The sequence below is a fragment of the Triticum aestivum genome, chromosome 3B (assembly GCF_018294505.1).
Source record: "Triticum aestivum cultivar Chinese Spring chromosome 3B, IWGSC CS RefSeq v2.1, whole genome shotgun sequence".
NCBI classification, from domain to species: domain Eukaryota; kingdom Viridiplantae; phylum Streptophyta; class Magnoliopsida; order Poales; family Poaceae; genus Triticum; species Triticum aestivum.
In genome coordinates, this window is record NC_057801.1 from 13153621 (window position 1) to 13168645 (window position 15025).

The window sequence follows — 15025 nt, forward strand, 5'->3', positions numbered from 1 at the left end:
GCCAGCGAGCTCACTCCATCTCCTGGCCATGGACGCCCAAGTTCGCCAGCGAGCCCGCTGTCCGGCAGGATCTGCCTCTTCGTGCTCTTCCGGTGCGGGCGGCCTCACGCCGCCTTTCCCCGACTCTCAAAGGTGGTGGCCTGAAGAGGAGTGTCCGCTGGCGTCCATGAAGGTCATGGAAGATCCGATTGCTTTTTCTTTCAGGGGTGTTTTTGCAAATCACAAATGTATCAGGATGTAATTGCCTTTTTTCTTTGCCATGTCACCGTGTTCACTGGGACCCACCTATCATAATCATGCTCAAAACGTCCTAAGCAGACGACTAGTGTTTTTTACAAAAAAATAGTCTCAGAATTAGTGGGTTTTGGCACAAAACTGTAGAAGTGTGGTTTATGCAACTCTAGCCTTGAATGTCCATGTTTTCTGTAATTCACTCAATGAATGAGGACGTAGCTGCGGGATTACAGCTAAGAAGTGACTTTTTTTTGGAACAACGGGGACGGCGCCCAAAACTAGCATTATATTACTCCAAAGCAATACAACACTGTACAAAAGACACAAAGAATTAAAACCAACTCCTCCCATTTTGCACAAAAGAAACCAAATGACCATATTGATTTTGGTTTAAGTGAGCGATACAAATTGTCATGTCACTTAATTACCACGGGTCAGGCATGATCTGGTCTCTCACATGGAAGATGAAAAACTGGTTCAAAAGAACTGATGCATAGAGCTACACTGCAAGAAATTCCGTTATCCCTTTTTATATTCAATTCTGAAATTTCCAAGGACCTATATGAATTAAGTGACTTGTTTGTCCGGTGGTTCCAGTTGCTTGCCAATTGGCGTGTTGTCCGGAATCCTTCGACCATGGAGATCACCTCCCTTTTGTCAGCTCGGCATACGGCTCTACCAGGTGCTCGCGCATGTCGCGGTCAAAAACAACGTACGGGACCAAACGCGTGGTTTGACTAAGTTAAAAAAATTATTAACATCCACAATACCAAATCCATACCATTGAAATCACCATTCAATATATTTTCATATCACATATATTTTTTATTATAAAAATTTAGATTGTTTTTATAAACTTGATCAAACTTTATAAAGTTTTGACTTAGATCAAAGCTAATATGAGGAGTAAATAAAAACGGAGGGAGAACGTCCGTGTTTGTATAAGTCATTATTGTTCCTCCAACGGGACAATCTTGGAGAGGAAAAGGACACCGTTATTTATTTGAGTTGGAACCATGCTGTTTTTATAAGTATATAGTCAATTCAAAACAGAGAAGAACGGCCAAGAACCAACGCCAATGAATGAGGACGTAGGCACGTAGCTGCCGGGTTACAGCCAAGAAGTGACTTTTTTTTTGCGAACCAACCTGTGGTTGGATGATTAGAGGGACTGTGGTATCCCCAGCCCACCAAGGTTCAAATCCTAGTGCTCGCATTTATTTCTGGATTTATTTCAGGATTCCTGGCGATGTGCATTCAGTGGGAGGAGACGTTCCCGTCGACGACGAAGGTGCCTACGGCGACTTCGTAAATTTCAAGATGATATGCCGGCTCAGTCTTTCGGAGGTGCTCATAGGGGTAGGGTGTGCGTGTGTGCGTTCATAGGGGTGAGTGTATGCGCGTGTATATGAGCGCTTGTGTCTGTACTGATGTTCAAAAAAAAAAGAAGTGACTTTTTTGAGCAGCAAGACTTGACTTTAAAGCCGTTCCGGATGCAATAATGCACTTCTTATTGCTCTGGCCTGGCAGTTAATTACTAGTATTTCATTGCCGGCCAAGCGCCCACTCCAACTTGGACGTCCCCCACCCTCTCTGTCTCACGCCCACTGCTCGGGGTAGCGAGAGTTTGACCGGTGTTCTATCGATTGGATTTGAAGGTTGGTATCAAGTTATTTCATACCCTTTGTTACTTCCCGAAATTCCTTCTATGCTCTCGTTTCTTAGATGCATTTCGTTGTAGATCTGCATCGCATTCATCCACATGATACACAGACTTAATTAGCCATACAGGTAGGTAGATGCCAGTTTATATATATGTATGTATGTAGCAATCTTTACAAAAACAAGCCAAATAGAGATCTTCTTGCCAGATAGAATTCATGGGTTTATCTCTTCTTCTCTCCCTTAACAAGATAGTACAACTTTGTACAGCTACTGCATATAAACATACAAACATGGACTAACAAATTCCATCATCACTGCAGGGTTCAAATCATGATGTCTGCAGTTGCAGAGCAGGTGGTTGGTGGTTTCTCATCAGCTGTTATCCAACGTGTTGCTGACAAGACGATGGATTACCTAGGGAGCAACTACAATCTAAGCCATGCTACCGAAGAGCTTCTGACCAGACTGCGCACAAGCCTCACCATGGTGAAGGCAATTACCGAGGTGGCTGATAACCATCTTATCATCAGCAATAGCCTTACCAAGTGGCTAAGGAACCTCCATACTGCTGCCTATGAAGCCGAGGATGTGCTTGACAGATTTGATTGTCATGAGATAGTTGCCGGAAAGCGCAAGGTGAGGGAGCTCATTTCATCTTCGGTCAGGGCCCTGAAAAGTCTGGTTGTACCTGATGAGGGCATGAAAATGCTTGAATGTGTTGTGCAAAAGCTAGACCACCTTTGTGCAATCTCCAACACGTTCGTTGAGCTAATGAAGCATGATAATTTGAATGCCATTAAGGAGGAAAGAATTGTGGAAGAGACTACTTCTCGTGTTCCAATTGATGTCAAGGTGTTTGGCCGTGATGAAGTTCTAGAGTTAATACTGAAAATTATGTTGGGTTCATCTGGCTCTGAAACAGAACCCAGTAGCGTAAGAGCAAAACTTGGGGCAAGGTATCGCATTGCTGGTGTTGATGTTATTCCGATTGTTGGTATGAGCGGCGTTGGGAAGACCACCCTTGCTCAAGTCATTTACAATAATGAAAATGTAAAGGGTCACTTTAAGCAAAGATCATGGGTTTATGTTTCAAAACACTTCGGTGTGAAAAGAACATTGCAAGAGATGTTGCGCTCTTTTAAAGGAAACTATTCATCTTTTGGCTATGCAGAAAGTCTGGAAACAACTGTCAACAATATTCAAAGTGTCATCCATCAGGATGGAAGATTCCTTCTTGTTCTAGACAATGTTTGGGATGAGATGTGTGACCAGTGGAATAGTTTGCTTACTGCCATAGCTTGTGACGTGCCAGGAAGTGTTGTTCTTGTCACAACACAAAGCAAAAGGGTTGCAGACACAGTGGTGACAATGTGTCAAGTCCCACTAACACCTTTGCCATGGGAGAGTTTTTGGCCAGTTTTCCGGTATTATGCATTTGGCACCACTGATGTTGTGGTTGAGAACAATCAGACTCTTTTGTTAATTGGTGAACAAATAGCAAAAAAACTAGATGGTCTGCCATTAGCAGCGAAAGTCATGGGAGATTTGATGAGGTCCAGATTTGCTGTAGATCACTGGAGAAGCATCCTGGAGAGCGATTGGTGGGACATGAGTGAAGTTTTATGTGGAATCCTTCCATACATGGGAATTAGTTATCAAGACCTGCAACCTACACAGAGGCAGAGCTTCGCTTTCTGTTCGATTTTCCCACAAAACTACCTGTTTGACAAGGACAGATTGGTCAATATGTGGATTTCCCACGATTTCATCCAACACAGCGAATTTGATGGAACTAGATTAGAGGATATTGGGAGTAAATTGTTTGATGAACTTGTACAAAGATCATTTTTCCAGTCTACATTTGACAACAAGAGATACACTATGCACAATCTAGTAAGGGCTCTGGCAATTGCTGTTTCTTCAAATGAATGCTTCCTCCACAAAGAGACCTCACAGAGAGCATCACCAACTGTTCGCCACTTGTCTCTTCAAGTTGGTAATCAACTGCACATTCATGAGGCGAACAGGTATAAAAATCTTCGGACAATCTTACTGTTTGGTCATTGTGACAGTAATGAAATTTTTGATGCTGTTGACAATATGTTAGCCAACTCAAGAAGCATCCGAGTGCTAGATTTATCTCACTTTGAGGTGATGACGAGTATGCTGCCCAATCTTGCATTATTGAGAAAATTGAGGTTCTTCGATCTTTCTTTTACAAGAGTTAACAATTTGCGCAGCTTCCCTTGTAATCTTCAATTTTTATACCTCCGTGGGTATACATGTGACTCAGTTCCTCAAAGCATTAATAGGCTTGCCAGCCTACGACACTTGTATGTTGATGCTACAGCTCTGTCTCGAATTCCTGGTATTGGGCAGCTGAGTCAACTTCAAGAATTGGAGAACTTCAGTGTTGGAAAGAAAAATGGATTCATGATAAATGAGTTGAAGAGCATGCAAGAGCTATCTAAGAAAATATGCATCAGCAATATCCACATCATTAAGAACAGGCACGAGGCAAAAGATGCATGTATGATTGAGAAGAAACACCTTGAAGCACTGGTGTTGACGGGTAGAAATGTATCCAAAGATGTACTTGAAGGATTGCAGCCACACCCAAATCTAGGAGAGCTCATGATCGAAGGTTATGGGGCCATAAATTTCCCGAGTTGGATGTTACAAGGTCAAATATACACAAAACTTCAGTCCCTTCATGTTGGGAACTGTCGACTCCTAGCTGTACTTCCACCATTTGGAAATTTCCCTTCACTTAGGCGTCTCATTCTAGACAACTTGCCGTTAGTGAAGCATGTTGATGGAATATCTTTTGGTTGTCTTAGAAGTTTGGAGGACCTCAGAGTTTCTTCCATGACATCATGGATAGATTGGTCACATGTGGAAGATGATCATGGCCCTCTCCTTCCACATGTCACAAGGTTTGAACTTCACAACTGCCCTAAACTTGAAGAAGTACCACATTTGTCATTCATGTCTTCGTTATCAGAACTTGACATTTCATCTTGTGGGAACCTTGTCAATGCACTGTCACAATATGTGGAACTCTTAAAATGTCTTGAAAGTTTGAAGATATCTTACTGCGACCACCAACTCTTACTCTTTGGGCATCAGTTGAAATCATTGAAGTATCTATACCTCAGAAAATGTGGTTCGCTACGTTTGGTTGATGGGCTACACTGCTTTCCTAGCCTCAGGGAAGTCAATGTTCTTGGTTGTCCTCACATTCTTACTGAATTTTCAGACCAATCAACGAGACAAGATGAGCAGGCTGTACATCAGCTTACCAGTATAATTACAGATTCAAGCTTGTTAAGTAGAAATTCTTTTCTCCCCTCAGTGCAAGTTATTGAAATCGCCCATATAGAGGACCATTATTTTACCCCAGAGCAGGAGGAATGGTTTGAACAACTAACCTCTGTCGAAAAAATTGTGTTTGATAATTGTTATTTTCTTGAACGACTCCCTTCTACACTAGGCAGACTCGCCTCCTTAAAGGTACTTCATATCATGACAAAACCAGTGGCCCCGAGAGAAAATTTTCCACAGAAACTCCAAGAATTTATTATGCATGGATTTCCAGTTGAGGCAGAAAATGATTTCAAACCTGGAGGATCAGCTTGGATAAACATTTCTCATGTTCCATACATCCGTCTTAATGGGAAGACGATCCAAAATCGACAAATGGATGCTGCCTCATCGTCTTCAAACCAACAAATTTGAGCACCTATGTATCTTCTGTACCCATGGCCTTCCTCTATGCTACAAAAAATATTTCTGTAAGCATGTTTTTCTTTTTCTTTTTTCCTATAAGCATGTTCTACGGTCTCTAAATTCTTTCTATCTGAATGTACTTTTAGAGGACGATATCCATCACAGAAGAAAAAACGAAAATCTCACCCACACTAGGTAGCTGTTAGATCTGCAACAAGGAGATATATATGTTTTCTGCTCTCTTTATCTGAATATATTGTAGAAGGATTGATAGCTTTTAGATCTGTAACAAGAATATATACATATGTCTTATGCTCTCTAAATCCGAGTATATTGTTAAATTTTGAATTCTGCAAAATGTGGGTTGGATTGATTTTCAGGAGACTCGTCTCAAAATGCTAATTTTTTACCAAGGATATTATAGTCCTGTTTTAGATTCAAATTCATATTTTGGGTCTTGACACTTGGTAAATATTGTAAGCTCATCAACCGTTGAAAGAGTTGTATATTTTTTGTAGGCGCACATTTTGCTAGCCAGACAAAGAGCACATCGGAGCTGCACTTGTCAACTCAAGGACATGGCCACATCCTGCAGCTACATGTTGCGTTGCTCAGTAAGATCCATCAGTGCGTGTTTTATCTGGATGATGGAAGATGTGTTAAGAAGAGACTGGATCAAACAGAGAAACAGCACGTTTTTTGTTTATGGAGAAGCTGAGGATGATGATGATGAACGTCAGAGAAACAAAACGGCTATGTTCAACTCTGCTCTGGCCACGACAGATTCCTGTACAGACTTCAGAACTCACATCTCTGTGCGACATTGTATCACAGTCAGTTGCTACTAGTTTCGTCTGAGCACCCTCTGATCCGATGAAACATCAACAGTCGACAGACCGACATCAGGGAAAACAACACGTTTTTGTTCAGATTTGCTCTGGTTTTGATTGCCGAATTGTGAAAAGGTAACTACTCGCTCCGATCCATATTACTTGTCGTTCATCTAGTACAACTGAACTTTGTCCAGTGGTGATTAATGGGCTACCTTTCTGTAGGACAAAAATGGCAAGCACAGAACATGTTCAAGAGGGACTGAGATCCAGTGACTTCACTCACGTTGCAACTTTAGGCTCTTCATCTCCATCCAAAACAGATCCAATGGTCCATATCACACAAAGGCAAAAGCCCTCAGTACTTAGCAGTTTTGGCCGAGTGCAGGCTGAAGAAAAGAGTTCGCGGGAATCTGCTCCGCTCTCCCGCCCGCGCCGGCGTCTCGGACAGGGAGACGGCGCTGCTCCGCCGCATCGGAGAGGAAGGGGAATCGCACCACACCGCAACATCTGGGAGAGAGAGCAAGGGACTCGCGCCGGCCGCCGCATCGGAGAGGAGCCGCGCGGCCGCGCCGGCCGCCGCATTGAAGAGGAAAAGGAGCCGCGCGGCCGCACCGTCGCTGGAGGAGAGGGAGGGGCGGGCTGCCGCCGGAGGAGTGGGAAGGCCACGCGTGCCGCCTTCGCCGTCGGACCTCTGTCATCCCACATCCAGTCGAGGTAATGTGTCCCTGATTCATACAGATACAGTAAGAGTTAGGTATGTACAGAGCAGTTCATGTACAGCTTCAGTTTGAGTTGCTTGGGTGCAGAATGGTAGTCAGTTTGGTTACTCATAATGCATGTACAATACAAATTGCTTGGAATAGTTTGCACGTACACTCGTGATGAATTTTGTCCTCTGATTTTAGACTTTCATTTGGAATTTCTGAAATTGAGTGCTCTCTATTGTGCTATTTGACAGAATTCAGTGTTGTGCTTCACAATTGACTATTGTGAGATGGCAGAAATTGGTAAGGGAATACCTCAAGTTGGTATGAGATTCAGAAATGTGGATGAGGCTTGGGCATTTTGGGTTGCATATGGGGGTCACACAGGCTTTGATGTGAGAAGGAGATATGCAAACAAAAGCAGACTTGATGGTCAGGTTGGTTCATGTAGATTTGTTTGTTCCAACGAGGGTCATCGAAGAAAAGGGCAAACTGATCATGCACCAAAGCGTTTTAGAGCTGAAACAAGAACCAATTGCCAAGCTCGTATGTCTTTTCAATTGGATCGAGAGGCCGGAAATTATGAAGTAACCGAGGTTGTGCTGGAACACAACCACTTGTTGCAATTGCCACAAACTCTTCACTTGATGGTATCCCAGAGAAAGATTTCAGAAAGACAAGCTTTTGAAATTGAAACCGCCGATGATTCTGGCATTATGCCACAAGCTGCACATGAGTTTGCTTCTCGTCAAGTTGGTGGACCGATTAACCTTGGATATACTTGCCGTGACCAAAAAAATCATTTGCGAACCAAGCGACAAAGGGAGTTGGCTTTTGGACAAGCTGGAAGTATGTTGAAATATTTTCATGACAAAACTACTGACAATCCATCATTCCAATATGCACTACAGTTGGATTGTGAGGAGGATATAACCAACATATTCTGGGCTGATGCTAAAATGATCCTTGACTATGCACACTTTGGTGATGTTGTCACATTTGACACTACTTTTGGCACAAACAAAGAGTATAGGCCATTTGGTGTTTTTCTTGAGCTCAATCAGTTCAGAGAAACTACTATTTTCGGTGCTGCCTTGCTGTTTGATGAAACAAAGGACTCATTTATATGGCTATTTGAGACTTTTCTAGCTGCACATAATGGAAGACAACCTAGAACTATTTATACGGATCAAGATGCGGCAATGGGAAAAGCTATAGAGAAAGTATTCACGGAATCATATCACGGGTTGTGCACCTTTCACATTATGATGAATGCTGTCAAACATTTATCTCCAGTCAGGGGTGAAGAGAAAGATGTAGGAGAGGTCGAAGAGGAAGATGAAGGGGAGGTGGAAGAGGAATCTCATATTCTCTCTGATTTTAGTGCTTGTATGTTTGGCTATGAGGAAAAGGCAGCATTTCAAGAAGCATTTGACAACATGCGACATAAAGTGCATAAGCAAACTTGGTTAGATAGTATCTACAAGGTGAAAGAAAAATGGGCTGAATGTTATATGAGAGATGTCTTCAGTTTGGGAGTGAGAAGTACACAACTAAGTGAGAGTTTCAACAATGCGTTGAAGAACCATTTGAAATCTGATTTCCATATTGTCCGATTCTTGATGCATTTTGAGAGAACGATTGAAGTAAAAAGAAGAAAGGAATTGGAATCTGAATATGAGGCAAGAAAAAAGTTGCCAAGAATCAAAATGTGCACTCCGATGTTGGTGCAAGCAAGCAAAGTGTACACTCCCACTATTTTTGAAGCTTTCCAAAGTGAATATGAAAGATCCATGGCTGCTTCCACTAGAGTGTTGGATGAAAATAACAAATTCGCTGTTGCTATTGGGAGGTTGCATGGTGATTTGACTTATGAGGAGGAGGAGGAGCGCATAGTGATTGGTGATCCTTTGAACCAAATAGCTTCATGTAGTTGTCAAATGTTCAAAAGGGCGGGAATATTGTGTGAACATAGTTTGAAAGTTCTTGATTTGATGAACGTAAAGACATTGCCAACACATTATGTCCTAAAGAGATGGACCAGAGAAGCACGCAATGGAAGTATACAAGATAGGCAAGGAAGGAAAGTGGTAGAAAATCCAAAATTGAAAGCTCAACTTTGGTACAAAGATACGTCTCATAAATTTCATGATATGGCATATAAAATAGCCAACTCTCCTGAATGTCGTTTGTTGCTAGAAAATGCACTTGATTCTCTTTGGCCACAACTAGAGGATAAACTCAATGCATCAGCTACTAGTGCTACGAATGAATGTTCCATTGACCAAGAAAATGTTGATCCAAATGTGCAGCAAGCCAATGACTTTCTTAGTTCTGCAAAACTGAAGAAAAAAGAGGTTTCATCTAAAAAATTAAGGAGAAAGCAAACTTGGTTTGATAAGTTACGCAAGGGGCGAAAGCAACCTAAATCAGCGGCAACAACAGAAAAGGAAGCAAAGGTCAGCTGCAGTATGTATGTACTATCTGTTCTTATTCATTCCTAAACTAACAAAATGATTTTTCATTTACATTGGCAGCAACAACAACAAAAGAAAAAAGACAGTGTGCAGCCTCAAGTGCAAGTGGAGAATGATGGCACAAACAAAGGAGGGAGTCCCATAGGAGAAAGTGAGAAGCGTCAAGAATACGATGCAATCGACAGCTTTACCAAGCTTTTGACAACTTCACGAGTTGACGATGATATCTTCATGATGATCTGATCTAGTATCTTCAAAGTTGCTAGGTAGTATTTTGGACAGGGTTAACTACAATGTTTTGGGGATTAACCAGTCTTTTTTGGCCTAAGTGTACAAGTGAAATGGCCTGCTTTTGTGTACTTGAATGATTACTCGACATTGGCATTTCTTGCTGTAGCATTTGGATGTTCTATGATGCAGCCTTTCAATGTCAAATGCCACTCTATAATCTGTTTCATGAGTATTGTCAGTCAAAAATATGTATGTGCATGTATGATCTTTTTAGTTCAGCTAAGTGGAAGGTACAACCAAATGATAACCTTGCTTCATGTATGTTGAAACGGCTATAAACCTATAGTTTATATATTCAGAAATGAAGATTAGATAGTTGGCATGTAATCTGTTTTAACTGAATCCTACGATGAGTCTTCTGTCGCTGCTGGGCTGCAAAACTGACCAAGTGCCGAAGGCTTTTGCCTTTGTGTGATATGGACCATTGGATCTGTTTTGGATGGAGATGAAGAGCCTAAAGTTGCAACGTAACTTCACCAAGTGAAGTCACTGGATCTCAGTCCGTACAAGAGAGAGGGGACAAAAAACACCCAACCCTCAGATTTTTGCTTCAGCTTCAAGTGAAACCATCCATCTTTACCGTTTTCACAGCAACGTCGGTGCCCAAAAGTACACGCAGAGCTAGAATTGTTAGAATAAATCCGAGACGTTCCATCAATCTACCGAGGACCAAGCAATCACACAAGCACGACACCGAGATTTGTTAACGAGGTTCACCATCATGGCTACATCCCCGGGGCATGACTACGGGCGCTCCTCCCCATGACACCGCTACAATACCGCACCCTGGCCGCCCGGGCGCCGGACACGCGCCGGCTCCCCCTGCGTGCCTGTGCTATTATGTTGGCATAGGTTACATCGTGTGTCTACCCTCGCTATATAAGAGAGGCCTAGGATACAACTGTCCTACTAGGACACGACTTCACATCCTATGTAAACACAATACAACTCATAGTCCAACCGTAACCTAACTTGTACAATAATATTCGACACAACTCTAACAAACTCCACCTTGGCGAATATTCTCCATCATCTTGAGTTCGTCCGTACGTCGAACCTCCATGTACATTGGACTTGAGATACGCCATAAGCACCGCTGCTACTCCCAGACTCCATGTGACTTCACCTGCAACTGTAGTCCCTTCTTGTCTTCTTCACAATCAACACTCGAGCAAAATTAAGTTCCTCATTACTCTACCTTGTGCTTCCAACTTCCGGAGAATCCGTTCAACGCCATCACAAACCGACCACTGTCTACATGAAAATGAACAACTCACATATTGGACGCCACATATAAGAGTTACCTGAACTCAACGTCACCGCTCTTTCTTGACTGCTTGTGTGAAACTTGAAGGAATTTCACCGTCGCCTTGTGTCACCCTGAGTCAAATTTGCAGTTGTCTCACCTTTCTTCTGGATAGTCTTTGGCATGTCCCACAGCTGTAGCACTCCGCCTCCTTCTGTATTTATCATCCGCACTTTGCCATGTGCACTGAACATCACAGAATATACGGCCATGTACTCTCTCAGCCTTTGATAATTTCAGACTTTCCGCCACTTTCTCAGATTCTCCATGGTCAACTTCTGTCCATCAACTAGCACCGATAGACCCAGTCACCAACTTAAACCTGGTACTCATCAACACTGTTTCAGCACCCCTACACAACTTGTCTGACCACATGTCTGACCACCAGTGCCTTGGCCTGTCGCTGTGTCCCGTGCTTACCGCACGCCTCGCCGCTATCACCGCCTCGAGCCTCTGCTGTCCTGGTCGAGTCTCCCGGGTAGCTAGCCCCCACTGCCTCAACCCCCACTGCAGAGAACCATCAATCATCACCGACCGATGCCGAGTATCACGTCTCCATCAGACCACTGGTACCCAGTCTGATCCACGTGTCTCTCGCTATCCCGCTGAAATAGGCTTCGATTCTCCGATATCTTACACCGTAGCCCCTCCATCAGCACAGAGCATAGTCATCCATCAGACTCCAGCTCCACCTTCAACATGACTCCATGTAGCTGCGCTATGCTACCCCCGCGCCCTGTCGACTTCAAGCTCTCATGTGTACACTGCCTTGAATCAACTCCGCGCCTTAGTCTTGTCGAAGCTGCACAAGCCCTCAGGCATGCACCACGTGTTTCCACGCCCCAGAAGTCGGCCACCATCAGCATCACGCTCCTATGGCGTTGTCGCTGAAAACACTACCGTCTTCTGCTTTGACCAACATCCATGTCAGTCCATCAGACTGTCTAGTCCGACCCAGCCGAATTTATCCGACTGCAGTTATGCTCCACCCTGCGCCGTGTTCGCCCGCACATCTTCATGCATTGCTTGACGCCCTGTGTTTGCATGATCCTGTTTGTGCAACGCACCTTCCCGTCTGACTACGTTGTTGAACAACACCGTTGCTGCCAATCTGCCATCTCAACGTAACAGGCAAAGAACTCCAGAAATAGCCCTCGGCGGTATCCGTGCACGTGTAACAACCAGTTCAATCAACTTTATTACAACCATAGCAGCACGTGGACTTCCTTGACCAATTCTTATTCTCTTGCTCTTTTATCTTGTTCACCGTGAGATCAATGTGATGGCAGCCAATGGATCCCATATTCCAAACACGTTTCAACACTTCTTGGGAACCGATAGTTCTTTCAACAAATCTCATGCACACATACGTACAGCCTCCTGCAGCTCTCCAGCTTGCGACCCGGTTGCCCTCCGGCCACATGCCCGCAACGCACGACAACACCCTGCAGCTCCCCAAGCCACACATCGAACCTGGCCATGCACAAGTCTCAGCTCGAGCAGCCTAACATTGGCATTGCCAGCTCGAAACCAGTGCAGCCCAGCCATGGGCCACCTGCTATGCCACCGCCCGCGCCTAGTCCGGCTCGGTCAGCCCCGCCTGGCCATCTGACATCACCTGCTGGCTCCTGCGTTGCCCTAACCTAGCGCTGTCGCTGCTCCATTGTCTCTCGCTCGCGCAGCCACAACCTTCGATCAGATCGATCCGATCTTGTCGACTCCCGGCTGTTGCCGCCGCTGAAGCATTGCCGCCTCGGCTGCTGGCCCACCTTCCGCGCTGCCTGCTCGGTCTGGCTCGACCAAAACCACCCGCGAGCGCCCCACTGGGCCATGCTGCCGCCCGGCCACGCGCCTGCCCTAGCGAAGTGCCGCCGCTCAGGCGCAGGACTCCTGCCTCTGCGTGCTTCTCCGATTGCTTCCAACACGAACAGAACTCCCGCCGCTACCATCGATCTTCTCCAGTCGCAGATCTCGACCACCGATCGATTCGACAAATTCTGCTCTACCTCTAAATCAACATCTCCAGCCTTTGAATCGAACCTTGCTCATGATACCACTTGTTAGAATAAATCCGAGGCGTTCCGTCAATCTATAGAAGACCAAGCAATCACACAAGCACGACACCGAGATTTGTTAACGAGGTTCACCATCATGGCTACATCCCCAGGGCATGACTACGGGCGCTCCTTCCCATGACACCATCACAATACCGCACCCTGGCCGCCCGGGTGCCGGACACGCGCCGGCTCCCCCTGCGTGCATGTGCTATTATGTTGGCATATGTTACATCGTGTGTCTAGCCTCGCTATATAAGAGAGGCCTAGGATACAAGTGTCCTACTAGGACACGACTCCACATCCTATGTAAACACAATACAACTCATAGTCCAACCGTAACCTAACTTGTACAATAATATTCGACACAACTCTAACAAGAATTTCGGTGGCCAGCATCATATCTAAGTTTTGACGACCATCTTTTATTACGTTACAATATTATTTTTCCTGGATGCACTTGTGTGTTCCCCTTTCTTGTCATTCAGTTGACCACCCACAAGTGGCTGCTACATCATTGCGTCTTGGGAACTTCTTTGCACTGGATAGCATGTGATAAAAAGGAAGAAAAATATATTCAACCGCCGCATAATTACGTGTCCAGCTACTTGCATCTGTATCAATCAATAGGTAAACGCATGCATGCCGCGGCTTCAAGAACTCCCGTATACTATAGCTGCAAGTCTACTATGTATCTGTATCCGCATCATGATGTGCACCCTAGGTCAATCCCCAAACGGGTGTCAAATGATTAATCCTTGCTATATGTACACATGTTTGTATCTGGGTTTAGCTTATGAAAAAGGGTTTCCCCCGCTTTATATTATAAAGCAACAACCACTTACATCCAAAGTATCGATACAAACGCACACCACACATACCCAAGGCGAGATACAAGGAAGCCGGGCAACGAAACACACCCTCAACAACAACCAAACACCTACAAGATGTGCAACAAGGAACCGCTTAGCGCCGACGGAGACCACCAAGAGCAATCGTCCGGGAGGGTGTGTGACGAACCACGCAGGACCGAGGGCTCCAAGACGATGCCTCCAAGAAGGGTACGACCACGGAATGTCGCCATCGTCTGATCCTCAGATCAAGTTTTCACCCGGAGCGAGACGAAGGAGAATGAGCACCACGACGGAGCCTACAAGGAGGAACACGACATCCGCAAACGCCGCCACCGTCGGCCAGTGCACGAACTGGACAGGTGATGAACCCCGGTGCTTCAATCCCTTCGTCACATCCCCGATCCGCCAACCACTCGCAGCCATGCCGCCCAAGCAGCCATGCCTGCGTGCCCGCAACCGAGACGCGCAGTCCGCCCACGACATACACGCCTCCCACCGCCAGGACCGCCGCCCTGCCACCAGACCACCGCGGCAGCCACTAAAGAGCACACCTTTGGCCAGATCTACGCCCCCAGCCGACTCCGAAGCCACCGGCGGACACCTTGCCACGAGAGGAACCGCGACCATATGCCGGTCCGGGGGAAGGGGGAGGTGACGGAGCAGCCCAAGGCCAAGATCGGCGACGGGGCATGCGGAGGCGTCCCCGTCCACCAGCCAACCTCCCCCCCGAAACCAAGTTCGCCCCCGAAGCCACAGGCCCGGACCAGCCGGGGCGCACCGGCCGCCGCTGGACGCCGAAGAAGGGGAAGGTGACCAGATCGGCCGCCGCCGCGCCCAAGGGAAGCCAGCAGGGAGGTCTCCCCGTGCCGAGCGCCGCC

At 45.6% G+C, this 15025-nt stretch overlaps 1 protein-coding gene across 1 annotated transcript; it reads left to right on the plus strand.

Moving 5' to 3' along the window:
- Window positions 1-2232: 2232 nt before the first annotated feature.
- On the plus strand, window positions 2233-5637 carry LOC123064330 (putative disease resistance protein RGA3). The gene has a single exon (XM_044487827.1). The coding sequence runs from the start codon at window positions 2233-2235 to the stop codon at window positions 5635-5637; it is 3405 nt and encodes a 1134-aa protein (XP_044343762.1).
- Window positions 5638-15025: the final 9388 nt, after the last annotated feature.